Genomic DNA, 18,154 nt, shown 5'->3' with positions numbered 1-18,154 from the left:
GAGTCCTTGTTGTACCGGAGGGCATTACAAGTTTCAGCCTCGTCTTCCATGTTTGGTCTGTGGAGCATCGATAATTATTCGCCGAGGTAAGATGATGCGCATCTCTTCCTCTCCCGGCCTCCTCGTGAACCGCATGTTTTGCATGTCCTGGAGTTGGAGGTGACCTGAAACGGCCCCAGACTCCCATGCTTACCAAAGCTTTTCCTATGATTACCAACCCTTACAACCAACCCCGCTCCTGCAGGGTTTGCTGGACCGCGGCCAGACCTCCTAGATTTTTCTCATCCAAACCTTCCTGTGGATTTTCTGCACACCACAGCAGGTGGAACAACCCATACAAAGATATATTCTTGATATGATTCAGAGTCTGCCATTGATAGTGAGAAAATTGAGAAACAGTGAGAGAGAGAACACCTGTGGTACGATGATTATATTGACTGGTGAAGTGGAGAGTTGGCACAGATTCCTCGATGCATTCCTTTGAACTACGGCTCTCTTGGCAGGACATAACAGACAGCTGATGTAACTTACTCTTAAGAGAAAAGAAAAACGAGCTCTTCGCAGAGACCTGACCAGCCAGGCTGTTTATCTGGAGCTGACCTGAAGGGCTGGTCAGATTTAAAAAAGAACAAAGCTCCAACACGCAACCAATATCGTACAAACTCAGCAGATACTCAGAAAAATATTTTATTGAACATTTACCAGAATAGAAACACGGGACCTAGTTATCCATCACGGAAAGTGCTGTCTACATCTCAGTCATCCAAAAGCAAAGTTTCCTGTCGCCGCCAATCACGCAGAGCGGAAGCGTCCGGTGCCAGCTGAGGCCGGATCCCACGGTGGCGGATCCGATCATCACCGGCTGTAAGGACATGTGTGATATGTGATATGAGACCTGAGCTGCAGAGAACATTAACGAGATAAGGATCTGGGCTGCGAAAAGAGTCTCACTGACCTGTGGGTGGCCAAGATGGTGGATGAGTAACTGACTACAGATCTTTCCTGGACATCCGGTGGTGGCGAAGAGGTTTTCGTTGGCTCGAGACCACCTGAGGAGGAGACAGACATCTCTTTAAGTGTCATCACACAATTAAACTACATCATAAATACAAATTTACTGACATTTTATTCATTTAACAGCTGCAATATAAATCAACATCAAAGTTTCATCCACATGTACCCAAAACTTTCTGACTTAAAGGGACAGTTTGAATTATTTACCACACAGCAGATCATTGCACACACTCTGAAAAATAAAGGTACTAACTAGAACCATAGAGGGCTCTTTGACCTTTCCCCAACCCTTTTTGGTTCCTGGTAGAACCTTTTATAAAGGTTTCATTGGAACACTTTCAAAACCAACATAAAGGGTTATACCTAGAAGCATTAGTGAGTGTTCCAATTAGTTTTAACACAGAACCCTGTACAAGAGGTTAATCAGAGAACCCTTCTATGGTGTGATAGGTTCACCTAGAACCATGTCTGCAGTTCTAACTCATAACCTCATACAACCTCATACAACCCCACTTAAAAAAACCTGAACTATCCCTTTACGTCCCTGAACTGGCAGGTTTTGGTTTCATGGAGACATAAAATCCAGATGAGAACTAAAAATAATAATAGAACACAACAGTTAAAAATATTAAAACCTTGTTCTTACTTGAATAACCGAGCTTTATCTATGTGGGCGGGTCGTTTCTCCTGAGGGTAACTGCAAAAAACACAAAGCCAAGATTTAAGAACATCTCACATCAAAACATCATGCAGCATCAAAGGTATATTACCCACAATCCCTCAGTCACCTGGAGCGAGTTATGTCCCAGATGAGCCAGTCGTTTCCCGCCACGGCGCCGACTTTGATCGTGTTGGTGAGACACCAGTCAGCTGACATTAGCGGAGACTGACCGCAGTCCAGGGACAGAATGGCCTGCTGGGTAACCAGGTCGTAGAAGCGAATTGTTCCCTTCTTCTCTGCCACCATCAACTGGAGAAGACACATACTGTTATAATGTATTTACATGCATTTTGCTTTTCATCCACCCATAGCTCTCCTGGTGCAAAATCTGTAGTTCTTCCTAAACAGGAAGAACTACAGGGTGTTTCAGCTTGAATTTCTAGTCTAGTCTCTACAAGTTGATTTAAAAAAAGTTATTTACACCATGATTTTAGCTTGAATCTTCACTGTAGATCCTTAGCTTGGAGCTATGATGACGTGCACGTGCACACCGTCTGAACTGGGTGTGTGTCTGTGGTGCAACAGTGTGCAAGCGGCATACGTTTGAAAACTGGTCAGTGGTCAAAATAAACCTGCAATTGATCTTGATGCATGAGGGTGAGTAGATAATGACTGAATTTTCATTTTTAGGTGAACTAAAATGTCTCATGAGCACTAAATCTGTAGAGAAAGAAGAGAGTGATTTCCATTTTATGGTCAGGTAGGATCTCAATTGGGCTCATTTGACCACTCAAGAAATGATCAGGTTTGTTTGAGCTGCTGAGACAACCATATGAGCATGTATCTGAAACCGACCCGTCTTACCTTAAAGGCCTCCTCCGGGTGCCAGCACACACTTATGCCAGGCGAGCGAAGTCTGAGAGTAGTGCTTTCATTTCCATCCAGGTCCCAGACCCTGTTTTTTAAGAGTCAGATAAATTAAGATGAGTATCAAAAAGCACACCAATAAAAATACCTTCTAAGGCCTAGTTTGCTTTTAATAAATTTGCACTAACATTTTATTTACAGAATCAAAGTCAAACTGATTAAAAATTCTTTGTAAAAACCCGTATAGTTCTCAAGTTATTGTGAAGGGGGTACCGAGCAGGACTTTTAATCAGTTCTAATTAGTAACGTTACAGATTGATTCAACTTGATATGTGAACTCCTCTTGGCCTAAAATCCAAAACAAAATCCACAACCTCCTAATTAACAACAAAGATGGGGTTTTAGAGCAGTTCCAAAAATAGCTTCGGCATTTGAGCCACCCTTAGATGCTTACATAATATCTGAAAGAATTCACCTTCCCGGGGTTTCTTTCTTTGTGGTGCTCGATATAAAACAAAACCACAGAGTTCACGGTCCAGATGGCCTATAACACTCAAGACAGCCTCCACCCTAACAGATGTGAGGTCAGAAGTTCCCTCATTACTGTTCGGCAAAATATTATGTTGTTTCTTCGAGAAAATTAAAGCTCAACTTCTCAAAAAATTATAAAAAACATCAGTCATGCACAATTCCTCAATAATTCCACTATAATAAGTTCAATTTATAAAATAAGTTCAATTAAGGCTCTGTCAACATTTTCAATGCAATTGTTAAAGGGATAGTTTGGATTATTATCTCCCGAAGGTGTGCATGCATGTGTGCATTTTATCAACGGACGTCAAGCTTGTCTCTCTCATTCTTGTAAAGGTGATATCTCAGGAACGCTTAGAGGGAATTTCTTCAAAATTGGTACAAATGTCCACTTGGACTCAAGGATGGACTGCTTAGATTTTGGTGGTCAAAGGTCATTGTAACCTCACAAAACAGGTTTTTTGGCCATAACTCAGAAATCATATGCTAAGTATGACAAAATTTCACACAAATGTCTAATAGGATACTAGCAGTGCTAGAGAATTACTGCTTACATTTAAGTAGTCAGCAACATTTATTATTATCATTATTATATAATTTATATAATATTATTTTAGCCACTTAAAAAAGATCTACCTAAGAAGTCTAAAGTATATTTAAAATATTTTCATTGCTTTACTTTGCTGTCCAAAGTTGCACAATAACATAAACAAACCAACTTCCCTGTTCTGTGAGGTAAAATGACTGATTTTGCCTATGGAGTCTGGTGGCTTTGGAGAGAGCGATATTTGCTCATGTAATGGCAGTTAACCGTCAGAAAATATAGCGAAAATATTCTAAATATGGTGTACACTTAAAACGAAGAAGAAAGCAACAAATTCAATCTTGTTCACTACGAGTGAGAAGCCAGAAAAAAAAAGAGAAAACAGAACCAACAAAATGCCATCAGCATGAAGAAGAATGTGAGAAATTAGATTTTCTTCAGTGAGTTGACACTGATGCTGCAGACGCTGTATTGTAGCTCTCTATATAGGCATTTTTTTTCTCCCAAAAATGTTTTGCGCTGGTCACTTGGCTGAAAAAACATGTCAAAGGGGATACATTATTTTAAGAAGTTTGGGAATCACTATTTTATGGCACATTGTGTGGGCAATGACAGACGACATGTTTTCGTCCAAGTTCATGTTTGCTCCTAATTTATCTAACTCCTGCTGGTTGTGTGCAAGTGATGTACAGGGTCCTCAGGCTTTTCCAGGGAAAAAGGGCCCTTTTCTCAGATCTGGGCCCTGAGCTGTGAAGACAGACTTATGCTGGACTCCTCTTTCAGGGAAAACGCCAGCCTCACATTACATTGAGCTATGATAGCAGGGGCAGCGGGGGAAACATCACCCTCGCCTGAGTCGGCGTTACGCTCCACTCACATTACAGCAAATGTTTCGCTGTGGGCGGCCCGCTGCCATTCATTTTCTGTGGAATACGGAGAGGGCAGCGGCATGCACGTCAGTTGAGGAAGAGCAGCTGAGAGAAGTTGAACAGCATCCTACTTTTGGCGAATCAAAACAGAGGGGTCTCGCGAGCAAACGCCAAGCAAGAATCAAAGCTCGTGTGAGGTTTATGACCAATCTTCATTTAAATAATAGCCGATTTTAAAGCTAAGTAAGACCTACGATGGCAAAAGCAGCTCAGAAACACCACGGATGTAATGGATCACTTAGACGGAGAGAACTGCGGGTCCTGAGACCTGGATCTATGGTTAACCACATCTGAACGATCCCTGAACTAGAAGAAAAGGTGGAGATTGGGGCTGCAAGTGTTTCTGGGAATATAAAACAAACGCTTGTGAAGCATGGGAAGGCGCTGACTGATGAGGTCATGCAAAAGACATCATCTAATAAAGCCCAAAAAGTACCTCCAAAGACCATCTAAATGTCAAGTGTGTTGTTGGAGAGATTGATGTCCTCAGTGGTGTGGTGTAGAGGAGGATATGCCCCGTCTCAGATGAAGACCTCAGTAAACACTCAACTTTTCCTGCCTCATCTCCCCTGCAGCAGGACAGAGCCCTGCCGAAACTCTGGGTTTCTTTCCTTTGCCCATGTGCAGACTCAGCCAGAGCCTCCACCGTGGAGCACGTGTGAGGCTGGGAAGCAAAAAAAAAAAGAAAGAAAGAAAAAAAAAAAAAGAAAAACCCCCAGACCACACCAGGAAAACAACGACTAAACCCTATTCTTTCAGACCACTAGCCAAGCAGAGCTCAATTGCACGCTACACCACCAGCGGCCAAACTGTGGTCAACCACTCTGCCCTTCAAATGGAGAGCACCGGCTCCCCAAAAAAACATAACCTTTTCCAAACGAGGTGAAAGACATGAGACACGAAAACACGCGTGACCGCCTCTGATAAAACACAGTGTAATTGCATAACACTACATCAAGCAATAACACTTTGCTTCCATGTACAACAGAGTTGAAAAGGACATCTGAAGTCCTGTATTGTGTTATCTAAGTGAGAAAACAGCGTGGCCAGAGTTACGGTTTGTCGATGTTTCCCATAAGTGGAGGAAACGGGAAATGCCGTTAGCGCCGTGTGATCTGATTTATTGTAGAGAGCAGAGTAAATAATCGAAGGTGACTCTCTGGAGGGAGAGAACCGGAGAAGTCGGATAATATAATCCCATCTCTGTGCCTCGCAGGGTCGCCCTGGTTGAGGTGCACGAGGTCTGCATCAGCATCTATTTCCACAGGATCCGCTCAACACTCGATTCGGACATCTGTTTTTAAAAATCCCTTACTTTAAAAAAAACGCTAAGTCAAATTTATTGGTCACATACACAGTTTACACAGTGCAATGTATAGTGAAATGTGTTTTCTGCATCTGACCCATCCTGAGTTTGGGACTGTGCAGCAACTGGGAACCAACTCTGGTTCTAAGCCAGTGTCTCAGTCAAGGGTTCTAACATAAGATATTCCCAAACCCATTAACTTTTAAATTTCAAAATGTAATTCAAAATAAAAAATTCAGATCAGGCTGAAAACCAACACTGAACGCCCACGATGATCGCTCATACTTCAAATCCAGAAATAATCAATGTTGTGTTTTTTGTGGTAAAAAAAGAAAAGGACCATCCAGGTTGATCCCAGCGCCAAGTTCAAAAGCCAGCATCTGTGATGGTATGTGGGGGGGGCATCATGGGTAACTGTCACAACTGTGAAGGCCCCATTAATGCTGAAAGGTACATGCAGGTTTTGGAGCGACATATGCTGCCATCCAGACGTCTTTTTCAGTGACACGTGTTCCAACAGCGTCGCTTCGTAGTAAAAGAGTTCAGGTACTGGACTGACCTGCCTGCGGTCCAGACCTGCCTCCTATTGAAAATCTGTGGTGTATTATGAAGCTAAAAAGGTGACTTCAGACTGTTCAGCACCTGAAGTCGTATATAAAGCAAGAATGAAAGAATTTCACTGTAGTCAATTAGTGTCCTCAGTTCCCGAACGCTGACTGAGTGTTAAAAGAACAGGTGATGTCTCACAGTGGTAAACACGCTCCTGTCCCAACTTTTTTCGGAGCATCTTGCAGGCATAAAAGTCAGCATGAGTGCATATTTACAAAAAAAACAAAGTTTCTGAAGTATAAACAGTATTCAATTGAATATAGGTCAAACAGTTTCATAACCAATAGTTTAAATAACATGTTGTTTACAAGCTATTCATTCGAACTTATTTAGGACATGATGAGTGGGTGGTGTTGAAGGTTACTAGAGCTCATCTGAGTCAAAAATAAGATTGGGACAGAATATAGGTTGGAAGCATGGATGAGATGTTGAGCTGCTCTAATTTGTTTCCCCTTAGAGATCATGAGAGATTGAGAAAAGCAAATAGAGGATTACTGAACTGAACTGAACTTATTATCACTGAGAACGGGGCGAAATGCTTTAAACCATATACATAATGCAGCGGCAGCAGGTGTGCGTTGTTCTGAGTTCGTCTGCGAACTCAGTCAACCTCAAATCCCCTCTGGGTGCTGCAGTGCGCACTTGTGATCTCTAGGTGGCACATTCCCCCACAGACGCGCCCTGATACCACGGGCTGTTTAGACTGCATGAACCAAATGTAAACTCCCCCGAGGGAGCGGGGAGTCTGCCTCCCCACCTAGATGCCGCGGCGTCAGGTTGCATGTTGGCAACGGCCGAGTTCCCACAACTGCAGGGGACAGTGATGACAAAGCTAAGCAAACTTATAGTAGAGAGCGCTGCTGCCAAACCTAACAGAGTGATGGAGAGGTCATGAGCCTATACATGCAGGCAATACACTTCCCACTCCCTCCCAGTTTCCTCCTCTCATATCGAGGCTCAGTTTGTGTGGGCTGACTGGAAGGTCCTCTCCTGTTAACTTGATCTATCCCTTGTTCCGCCTCTGTCTTCCTCCCGCGTCCCATATTTTCTCAACATGACAGAATTTAAATCTTTCAGCAGATGGAGCGCAATCCTGTTTTCTCTGGCCGGTCAGCGGAGGCACGGGAAGAGGAGAGTGGATGGGAGAAGAGGGATGGGGGAGTTGTTGTACTCTCAGACAAGAAGGCACTGAACAAGCCAGACAGCGAACAAGCCATCGATTATTAATCAATTATGGATTGAATCACCACCTCTTCTGATGATAGATTAATCAGTTTGAGTATTTTTTTAACTGGCTTCTTTTTTACTCCTTTAAGACAGTAAACTAAATATCTTTGAGCTGCGGACGAATCAAGACATTTGAGGACGTCACCTCAAGCTTCATTGACATTTTTACAATTTTGAGACATTTTATAGATCAAACAACTTATCTATTAATTGAGGAAAAAAATTAAATTAAAAAATTAATTAAAGTTTGTTTGTTGCAGCCCTAATGAGGTACTTATCCCTGTAATAGATGACAGCTGACCTTCCCCCAGTTTGGAGAAGCAGCAGGAGTACCGATGTAGGAATGCACACATCAAAATAAATATAATAACTAAAACAAACAGTATCAGTTTAAGTGTACTCTCTCTCTAAAATATTTTCACCACTTTACTTTTCCATTAGACAGCTTTGTTTGACAGGAAACTGCCATTATACAAGCCAAATATCATTCTCTCCGAACCAAATCAGTGATTTTACTTGCAGAACATGGCAGTTCAGGGACTGTGTCTCCTTATATTTATCAGAGATTTTAGAATGCTCTGTACCGAGCTCACCATTGGTTTCATTGTTGGATGATCACTTTTCATTAAAACTTACACTTCAACAATGATGAGTACGGCTGGTGGGCCAAACAACGGCCAAAAAAATGATTGCTCTACTTTGGCAGGCCCTGCATTGTTTGCAGAGACAACAGTGATTACTCACTTTTATGGATACCCTCTACATGGAAAAATCTGTTGCAAGGTCACATGGTGCAAAACCATATAATGTAAATGTTTTAGTTAATGCCGTTGAAAGTATAATGGTGCAATAAGTGAGGCAGTGGAACCTGTTGTCTCCGACTACCTGACTGTGGATGCTACTGCTGTTTATGATCAACCTACATGGGTTAAGTTGGGATGATTTCAAATTAAATGAGTTTTGTTTCGTTAAATTAAACTTTGTATTTTGAGAAAGTGACACCAGACTTTCAACGAACCAATCATCCTACAGTCCAGAATCTTTAACTGGTCATACTGTAATTAATCAAAATATAGGACTGTAAGAACATCACACAGATTTATTTTTTAATTTGCGCATTGATTCAGATTTTGAGATGACAGGAAATATGATTGTTAGGTGCACTGATTTTTTTCTCCAAGCACCATGAGCCATCCTGAGAATGGAAATGTCAAGTAGAGTGTCAAGTGAAGTAGTGACAAAATACTGAGTTATATTTTATTTTATGATAATAAATTCAGCCTTATTCTATCCTGTATCTTCCCTAGAGCTGCAGAAGTCTGCTGATTAGTTGATCACAACCAAAACAAAAATAATATTTGGCAACAATTTAGTTAACTGACTCATCTGTGTGTGTGTGTGTGTGTGTGTGTGTGTGTGTGTGTGTGTGTGTGTCATAATGTGAGGATTTACTTCTTTTTTCTGTTTTGTTTCATTGCAAACTGAATATTTTGGGGTTTTGGATTGTTGGTCAGACAGAAGAAGACATCTGAAGACGTCTGCGTGGATTCTGGGAAACTATGATGCATATTTTCCAATATTTTCTAAATTTTTCTCTAAGGATTAATTGACTAAACATTTGCCCGACTAATCAATAATGAAATTAGTTGTTACTAAGCCCTGGTTTTCACCTGCCTGCACCTTAAGTTTAAATCATAAAGTATTAATAAAGTGCACATGTTGCAGGAGAAACAGGCTGCTGGTGTAGAGGTGGGTGTCCCGGAGGCGACCCTGGCTACTGACACACTTTTTCCCTCCTCTAGCATTAATTGAAAGGGGAAATTTGGGGACCTTGTTTTAGGTCCCCCTTAGAGAGGAAAAATCTTTCTGCAGCTAATTGGATTTCCATATTTAACCAATTAGCTAGAAAAGCTACAAAGCAGCTCTGTGCTTACGCACAGTCACACCGGAGCATGTTGTGCTTAGCATCATGTTTCACTGTGGAAACACAGTCAGGACTTTCTGCACCATTAACAGAGAACAGAACTGAAAATCAGAAGCTGGGAACACACACACACACACACACACACACACACACACACACGGAAATAAAACGGTTTGGACCTGCAAGTGTGGTCATCACTGACGGAAGCAATTTGTTTCCCCTCTGTGGGCTCGAACACCAAATGGTTAATGTAGCTGGTGTGGCCCTCCATCACCTAGGCGACAGGATAGAAAAACAACATGTTAACAAAAACAGATGATCGATAAACTGTTAAAGGGAAAGTCTGGATTATTTGGAGTGGGGTCGTATGATGTACTTATCCACAGTAAGTTGTTACCTACAGTAGATGGCGGTCAGGATTCATGCGGAAGATAAGCAATGTACGGCTGTGGACAGGGTCAAGAATAAAAGATATTTTAGCCCCTTAAAAAATAAAATCTTGGATATATTTGGATTATTTCCATCACTTTACCTTGCTGTCAGAAAGCCTTTTCTGATGGAAAACCACTGTTACATGAGCCAAATATCGCTCTTTCCAAACCAACCAAACTCCAAAGGGAAAATCAGTAATTTTACCTCACAGAACAGACGAGTTGCTGGTCTGCCACATTGGCTTATTTGTGGTTTTATGTGACTTAAATGAATGTGAACTAACCTTTAAAAGCACCAAAATCAACCAAGAACACAAACAAGCCAACAAATTGAGGCACCAGTTGACTAGCAACTCCCTTGTTCTGAGATGTAAAATGACTGATTACGCCTATGGAGTTTGGTTGGTTTGGAGAAAGCGCTATTTGGCTTATAAAAATGCGGCTTCCCATCAGAAAGCGACTTAAAGTGGTGAGAATATTCTAAATGAAGCACACGCTTAAACTGATACTGATTTTTTTGTAGGTTAACCTTTTTTTAAGTGGCTCAAATACCTTTCGTTGCTGAGCCTGCCCAGAGCGGATGCTAACTGACATCTACTGCAGCTAAAACAATGATTAAGACCCCGCTTCAAATAATCCGAACTACCCCTTTAAATGAGTGTCTTGTAGCAAACTTGGGCTCGCTGTTCTGGCTGCGGCTCTGCTCTCTGTCAGTACGGCTACATTTCCTGTATCACTAAGTACCAAATGTCAGTGCTAAGTTAAGAAAGTTTGATGCCGACTGACAAGCTCAGTTCTGGTCAATGTGCTCCAGATGTTGCAGTACCTTGACTTCATGCCTATCCTGCAGATCAGAAGTCAGCAGGCGAAGCTTTCTGTCAGCTGCAGCGGTGCAAAATCTGCAAGGAGAGGGAGGAAGAGGAAAAGAAAGGGAGGATATGAAAATAAACAAAGAGAGAACATCAAAACAGAGTCAGACTGCACACTCTCAGAAATTAAGGTTCCAAATGGGTTCCTCCTGAAGGGCTGAGGTTCCACTCATAACCATGTGTTTCTGAGAAAAGTATTCCCCAAGGGTTCTCTGTTCCAAAGAACCCTTTTTGGAAGAAAGAGTTCCTTCAGGATTGTTGAGATGTCTTTTGTCAAGCGTTCTTTTTTACCATAATATAGAAGGGTTCTCGGTAGAACCCCCTGGATGGGTTCTAGATGAAAACCATGGAATATAAAAGGGTTCTTGGTGGAACCCCTGAGCAGGTCCCAAATAAAGCCCCTGGTATATAACAGGTTTGTTGGTAGAACCTCTTGGGTGGGTTCTAGATAAAGATCTAGATGTTCCCTTAGAGGGTATAAAAGTTCTGTATAGAATCCCCATAGACCTATTCTCTGTAGAACCTCTCACGGGGGCTCTGGGTGAAACCTTTCGCAGATGTTTACGCTGGGTTCTAGGTAGAACTCTGTGAAAGGATTGTAAAAGGCTCTTCCAGAAACCAAAAAGGGGTTTACCCATAAGGACAAGCCGAAGAATCCTTCATGGTTCTCATTAGAACCTTTATTTGTCAGAGTGTGCGGACCCAATGACAGACGACATCTCTGTCTACATACATGCCTGCAGCCGCCCAGACTGACACCTCTGGACGAGTGTGTGTGTGAGTGTGTGTGTGAGAGTGTGTGTGGTAGAAACTTGGACAGTGATCAGTAGAAACGCTGCCAGGGAGATTCTAATTGCACGCTAAGATAAACAGGGAGAAAAACAAGATTCCTCACGCCATTTACGCATGTCTCTGTTCAAAAAACCTGCGCGGAGCCAGGCAGAGGACTTTCCCTCTAATCAGTCGTAGTATACACCAGCGCCTGCAATTATTCACACAATTACACTAACTCACTTATGACAAGAAAAACACACACATATCACCAGAATAAACAGACAGCGGTTCACACATTCGCAGTCACAGGCACAGATGGATTTGGCATGATGTCACTACAAACACCCTTAACGTGCTTCAGGGTATTACTGCTACAGTAGATTAGATTATATTAGGATAGGCCTTCTAACCCGACAAATTAGCGTTGTACTTTGGAGTAAAGCGTGGAACACATCTGGCTCTTTTTTTTTCACTTTAATGTCAAACCCATTTTCTCTATTGATCTCCGACAATCTGGCTTAATACGATAAAAGTCACCAATAAAGGGGGAAACGCCGCAGAGTTTCAGCTTTGTTGTTGTAGAGAGCTGCGATTATTGTTTTAGCACAAGACAGAAACGAGACGCAGGACGAGTTTATCCTTCGCTGTGTGACATCACCACAACGTGCACTTCAACAGAGACCTGGAAACACAAAGTTCAGTGCAGGTTCTGTGTGGAACAGGAGAACTTCTCAGCTTAAAGGGTGAAAGTTCTTCGGTTTGGAGCTGCAATGCCAACTATTTTGATAATCAATTAATTGGTTTGAGCAAATTTTGCAAGAAAAAAAAAAAGGTGAAAATTCGCAGGTTCTTGCTTTTTAGGATGTCACCTAAGGCTTTGAGAAACACATTTTATGGACAAAACAAATGACTGACAGATTAAAGAAGAGTGAAAATAAGAGATTGTGACAGGATTAATTAATCAATTAATCAAGAAAATACTCAACAGATTAATTGATAATGACAATAATCTTTAGTTGCAGCTCTACTTCAGCTGCATCAACATTTGAATAAAAAGCCTGGCACATTGTTTTTTTCCCTCAAGAAAAAAAAAAATCTTCCATTGCACGTTACTTCATTCTGGCATAATGATTTTTGCAAAATGTGTTCTTTTCTTTTTTAAAGGAGTAGTTCAAAATTATGGGGGATATACATATTTTTGAGTTAGATAAAATACTGCCACCGCTCTCTGTGCATTAAGACGGGCGACACGTTTCTACTTCTTTGAGAATATGAGCGCTGGTGACATCATTTGGAGCTTAAGTTCATCCTGACTGACCCTGATGAAGACCTGCGTTGGTCACTTTTTAGTCTTTCTGCCGCGTGAAACAAAGGCATTTTAATTCTACACAAACCTTACAGCGTGCCTTGGAGTGTTTGTGAGGGAGACTTGTGAGACTCTGTGTGCGTCTTCTTGACTTTAAAGACTGAAAAATCAGTGTATTTGGTGGCAGTCGGGTTGTTATATGCGGGGAGTCTGGATTAAATAATCTTGAGATCTTCCCGTTACGAGCTGCTGTGGTGGACGGTGGCAGCCCCCTCTCTTCTTCTCTCTTCTCCTCTCTCTCTCTCTCTCTGGGCCCCCGTTTGAGGCAAGCCCGTGAGAACGTTGTACTTTTCCTGGAAGGCACAGCTACGTGCAGATCGAAGGGAGGGATGGAACCTGAGTGGGTAGTCATCAGCGCAATAACATGTGCGCACGTCACAGGGCTGGCTCGAGGGCCCTGTGGAGTAAACCACAGAAGGCCAGGAATTATCGCTGCCTTTCCTTTTCAATTACAGAAAGCTTAAACACCTCCGGAGGGACCGCCGAACCTTCCCTTCCACCGCTCCAATTAGGAGGAAACTCTTGCTTTCTAACAATCTACAGTTAGGCTCCTTCCCTCCTGTCCAAGGCCACCTGAAATAACTTGGCTCACATCCTGGCAGCTGCAGTGTGACACTGAGAGGCGGTTATGACTATTTTCACACAGTGCGGCGGCTGCTGCGCTCTCCCTACAACTGAGAGGAGTGTTTGTGAATAATCATCCTGTTGTGTTTAAAGACATAAATGTCAGGTTTCTGGTGTGGCCTCCTAATCCTATTACAATGGTCTGATGACCTCTTACATAACCAGAGGCAGGAGAGCTGCAGACGCCACACCTCAAACACCATCCTCAAAACAGCCCCTTCTGCTAATAAGGTCATTACTAAAACTGACTGATGACTTAGCGTCGGGGTTACCAAATGATTTCATGTCATGGACCCCCAAATAGATGCACTTTAGACCAAAAAAACCCCAATTTGTGAGGATTTCGTCTGAAGGAAACCCCTCTGAGTATTTTCAGGATCATTATAAATTATAATCCTTGAAAACGGGAACCCCCATTTCTTTCCTTGTTCCAACTTGCAAAAACTTCAATAAAAGTGAAAAAGAAATGCTATTCATTATTTTGCTGTGGACCCCCTACATCCCAGTCAAGGATTCATGTGGGTCCCCTGACCGCAGTTTGAAAAGCACACACTTCACATTATAGATGGACAGTTCAGCTCACAGAAGGGAATTTGTTTTTAACGCAGGGTCGGTGGTTTGATCCCCAGCTCCTCCTGTTCACATTTCAGGGTAGAGTTGGGCGATACGACGTGCACCGGTAGAGATCTGGCGGTACTGTTTTTGCTCGCGTAATTTTGCACGATTATCACATGATCTCACGAATCCAGCGGCCTCACAAAGTAACGTGATTTTAAACAGCAGGGCTGCTTCCTCAGGCCGCCCCCTAAAAGATGACTAAACCATTTATGTTCCCTTTATGTACGAAAACAGACTGCCCACGAACTCCCACCAGTCCTTTTACGTTGGCATGGATGTTAAGTAATAAATCCACTAGAGGGCGCCGGTCCCATTAGATGAGATGCAGTCTCAGAGACTGACGGAGGCCAGTTAGACAACCAAAGCAGCAGCGACCAGGACTCTGACTCTGAGGACGATGAAGACAAGGCAGGTTCAGGTGGTGACGGGGCGTGAAGCGGTTGACGATAGAGTTGGATAATGTTAGTTGATATTTATATTGTTCTGACACATTCAGAGCAAGTACCCTCTTTCCATTAGTATTTAACAGGCGGTTCGCTTCATATAGATGTGGCGACTAATTGACTTGTTGTCTTGAACTAACGACTGTGACGTGAGAGTGACAGTCGGTGGTGAAAATGCTCCCCTAAGCAGGTTTGTCAACTGCCACAGAAGAAGACAAGAAAACATGGAGGAGGAGGAGGAGAGTGAAATTGTAAATACAGAGCAGCAGGCATCCCAACCAGGCTGGTATTTATTTGCACCTGTTAACCATAAAACCTGGAACACTTGAAATTATTGTTCTCATTTAGAACCGTAAAGCTTTGAAAGAAAGTTTTACTGTTTTGATTCTTTCATTTTTAACTCTTAACTTTAAGTGTCATGTTGTTTTTGTTTGTATGGAAGTTAAAAAAAGAAGATAATAATCAATTGTGATAAAGTAAGGTATGATTATTTTAAATTTTCTTAACTGAATTTGCAGAACAATTACTGTATTATGATGATATATACCATTATAATATTGTAATTACATACTTTGAAATCTGTCAGCTTCAGTGTCGGTGGGAACACCTGAGATTTGGGAGCTCTCAGCTAAAAAGCGAGGCATTCAGGGGCTGTGCTGTTGAACAATTAAATCCTGAAGGCAGACAATAAGGAGACTTTAATGTTGTAAAACATTTATTGCTAATTTGGTAGCCTCCTGCATTAAAAAGGTTGCTGTTAAACAAGCAAATCTCAAGTGTCCTTTTATTTAAACCCCAACAGGACGCTTTCCAAGCAGCAGTTTTGCACTAATGGCACGACAGAGCAGCTCCTGAACTAACAAGAGGGGCCCTCGGCCTGGCAGAGTGACTCTGTCGTGACCTTGGGGCAAAAATGATCCCTTAGGGGCTGCGTCCACCAAAACATTTTTCCTGAAGCAAGCATATTTTTTTGAACTTGCAGTGGCAGCACCACATATTTACACTATGCTACAAATGCTAATAGTGTGATGAGGCCCTGAAGGTCTATTCAACGGATCTGCACATGACATCACCAGACCAAAAGGTGCTGGACACAAAGCAGCAGTACCTGATGGTGGGTATCCGGTCCAGCCGGGACTCAGGGCTCCAGGCGAGAGCATCGACCCGCAATTCATGATGGAAAGCTCGAAGAACAGTGAATTCAACTCCCTCGATGTCCATGTCCTCCTCCTGTGGAAACAAGTGTGTATTCAGTGAAGAATATACTGCATGATGCTGTACTGTAAGTAAATCAGCAGGTCGTGTGACGCTTCATCTCTAACCTGGAAGAGGCAGGTGCCCACGACCACATACTGGTTTCCACCGTAGGCCAGGAGGGAGGCAGGAGTACCAGAGCTGAAAGGACTGAATTCAACCACATGAACGTAGTCCTCACAGGCCACAGTGTACGTGGGACTGCGGCTCGAGTCCTCCTGCATGCTGAGTGTCCTGGTAGAGACAGATCAGAGGTTCCACTGTAATAGAACACAACAAAAGAGGACAGAGAAGAGCTTGTGTCATGATCATCAGAACAATTATGTTTATCACTGTGACAAGAGCAACAACAGATAAATAAATCAGTTGATAATGCAGCGTAGGCTGATACGACAGTAAACTGTATGTATCTGTGTATATCTCTCATTTATATTACAATATATAAATATTTTGATCCAAAATTGCATATCCTTAATAGAGGATTGTATCTAAAGTATCTCACCTGACTCTTAGTTTGAGCAGGACCTAAAGTGCTGCTTTTTGTAAAGACAATATTTGTAGTTTAATAGAAATGTATGAATTTATGATATTCTATGTATGTCAAAACAAAAAAACAAAAATAAATATTTCAATCTAAATCTCTACCTTAAGCAATAGGAGTGTGACAATATCATGACATGTCATGTAACATTACCTTCTGTAATTTTGCATTTTGCATTATCTTTATCTTATTAAAAGACTGCTACTGATAGGTGCACTGTATTTATTTTACATTTGACAACATTCATTGCCATATAATGTCACTACTTTTTATTTTATTTAAGAGGGAAAGCAGAAACACTAAGTTGAAATGAAAAATAAATTTTGTAGGAACAAAAAATGCTGGACATGTCAGATCCATTATTTAACAAAGGACATTTTTCAAAGCTGTTGTTGTTTTTCTACTTCTTTTTTTGGTATTGTTACATCCCTACTGAGCACTGATGTTGATATAGTCTCAAAACTTTATGTGTCACGATACTGACTGCTCATGTTCAGTCAAATGGCATAGAGGAAAACAAATATACTAATGAACTTCACTTGTGATAAATACAACGGTTCCTCAATCTCTGATAAGCACAGTTACGACAGTTAAATGTGACATCAATCTGACCAGATTCATGCCAGGATTAATGGAGAGCACGTCACACCAAATCCTATTTAAATATCTCCTTATTTTATACATCTTTGTTTGCAAAGGGACAGGGATACCTCGGAAGGCGCAATATGGTATTTTTTACTAAACTATATCGATAATTCTTCAATTCGGCAAACGCCAAAACGCTCAAAGCAGTGCTTTATTTGAGATCTGTTTAGCAATCTTATGTTTAGCTAAGGCTAAAGTAAGGACACAACTAATATTCCCACAACGAAACAATCAGTGAAAGTCCAAGTACACAATGCCGAATTTAGCAGAAGACCACTGACTTATAAAATGATATAATAAACCTCACGAATTAAAAGCTATACCGTTAAGCCGGGCAGTGTTCAGGTAGCTTCCTCGAGATGGGGTAAAATTACAGTAAAACGGCTAATATCCGGGTCATTTTGGTACAAGGTGAGGTAGCTATATTGTGTACGTTATCTTATGTGAGCTTATACCCACAGCTCATGTCTTCATTCGACAAACAAGACACGTACCGGCAATGTGTCACCCGACATTGAGCTAAAACGTGCCTGCTTATCTGGCTCAGACATGAGTGTACAGCTAGCTAGGATTTAGCCAAACAAAACTTTATATTTCCCGTTTTTACAATTTAACGCTCCGACTGACAACTTAATAATTAGCTGTTCGTTATAAGAGTCTATTCCGATTCACAATAACGTTATATTACTGAATGTTATACGTTACCAGCTTATTTTCAAGAGTTTCTTTGAATCAAATGGTGCGCGCGTTTGACTTGTTGTCAAGCTTGTTCCGGGTTCGACTTGGACTGTACCACTGTGTACCAACGTCAAGGGGGAGTTTTGCGCTACGTAAATGAACACATCTCAACCACTTCGCCATGTATTGGCATATTGTTTAGCTAAAAAAGTGTTAAACTACGTTAAATGGCACTTTGCAGTATTCTACCATGAAACTATATAAAATAACGCAGGAGGGAAATACTTTTTTTTTATTCA

General features: G+C 41.7%; 1 protein-coding gene across 2 annotated transcripts; it reads right to left on the bottom strand.

Annotated features, from left to right (window-relative positions):
• Window positions 1-671: 671 nt before the first annotated feature.
• nup37 (nucleoporin 37) lies at window positions 672-17,946 on the bottom strand. Of its 2 annotated transcripts, none has more exons than XM_084711172.1 (10): window positions 17,501-17,946; window positions 16,060-16,251; window positions 15,846-15,967; window positions 10,870-10,942; window positions 9,792-9,886; window positions 2,540-2,630; window positions 1,803-1,984; window positions 1,661-1,711; window positions 956-1,049; window positions 672-862 (listed from the first exon to the last, which is right to left on the bottom strand). In XM_084711172.1, the coding sequence occupies exons 2-10, from the start codon at window positions 16,213-16,215 to the stop codon at window positions 749-751; spliced, it is 978 nt and encodes a 325-aa protein (XP_084567298.1). In that variant the 5' UTR covers window positions 16,216-16,251; window positions 17,501-17,946; the 3' UTR covers window positions 672-748. The 2 variants fall into 2 exon arrangements, with proteins under 2 accessions (XP_084567298.1, XP_084567299.1); XM_084711173.1 differs by having other exon boundaries at window positions 17,883-17,915.
• Between the last annotated feature and the right edge of the window lie 208 nt (window positions 17,947-18,154).

Source organism: Lutjanus erythropterus, chromosome 22 (genome assembly GCF_056507025.1).
Source record: "Lutjanus erythropterus isolate fLutEry1 chromosome 22, fLutEry1.hap2, whole genome shotgun sequence".
In the NCBI taxonomy this organism is placed as follows: domain Eukaryota; kingdom Metazoa; phylum Chordata; class Actinopteri; order Lutjaniformes; family Lutjanidae; genus Lutjanus; species Lutjanus erythropterus.
Note: the sequence above shows the minus strand (reverse complement) of the source record. Positions and strands in the feature narration are given on the sequence as shown.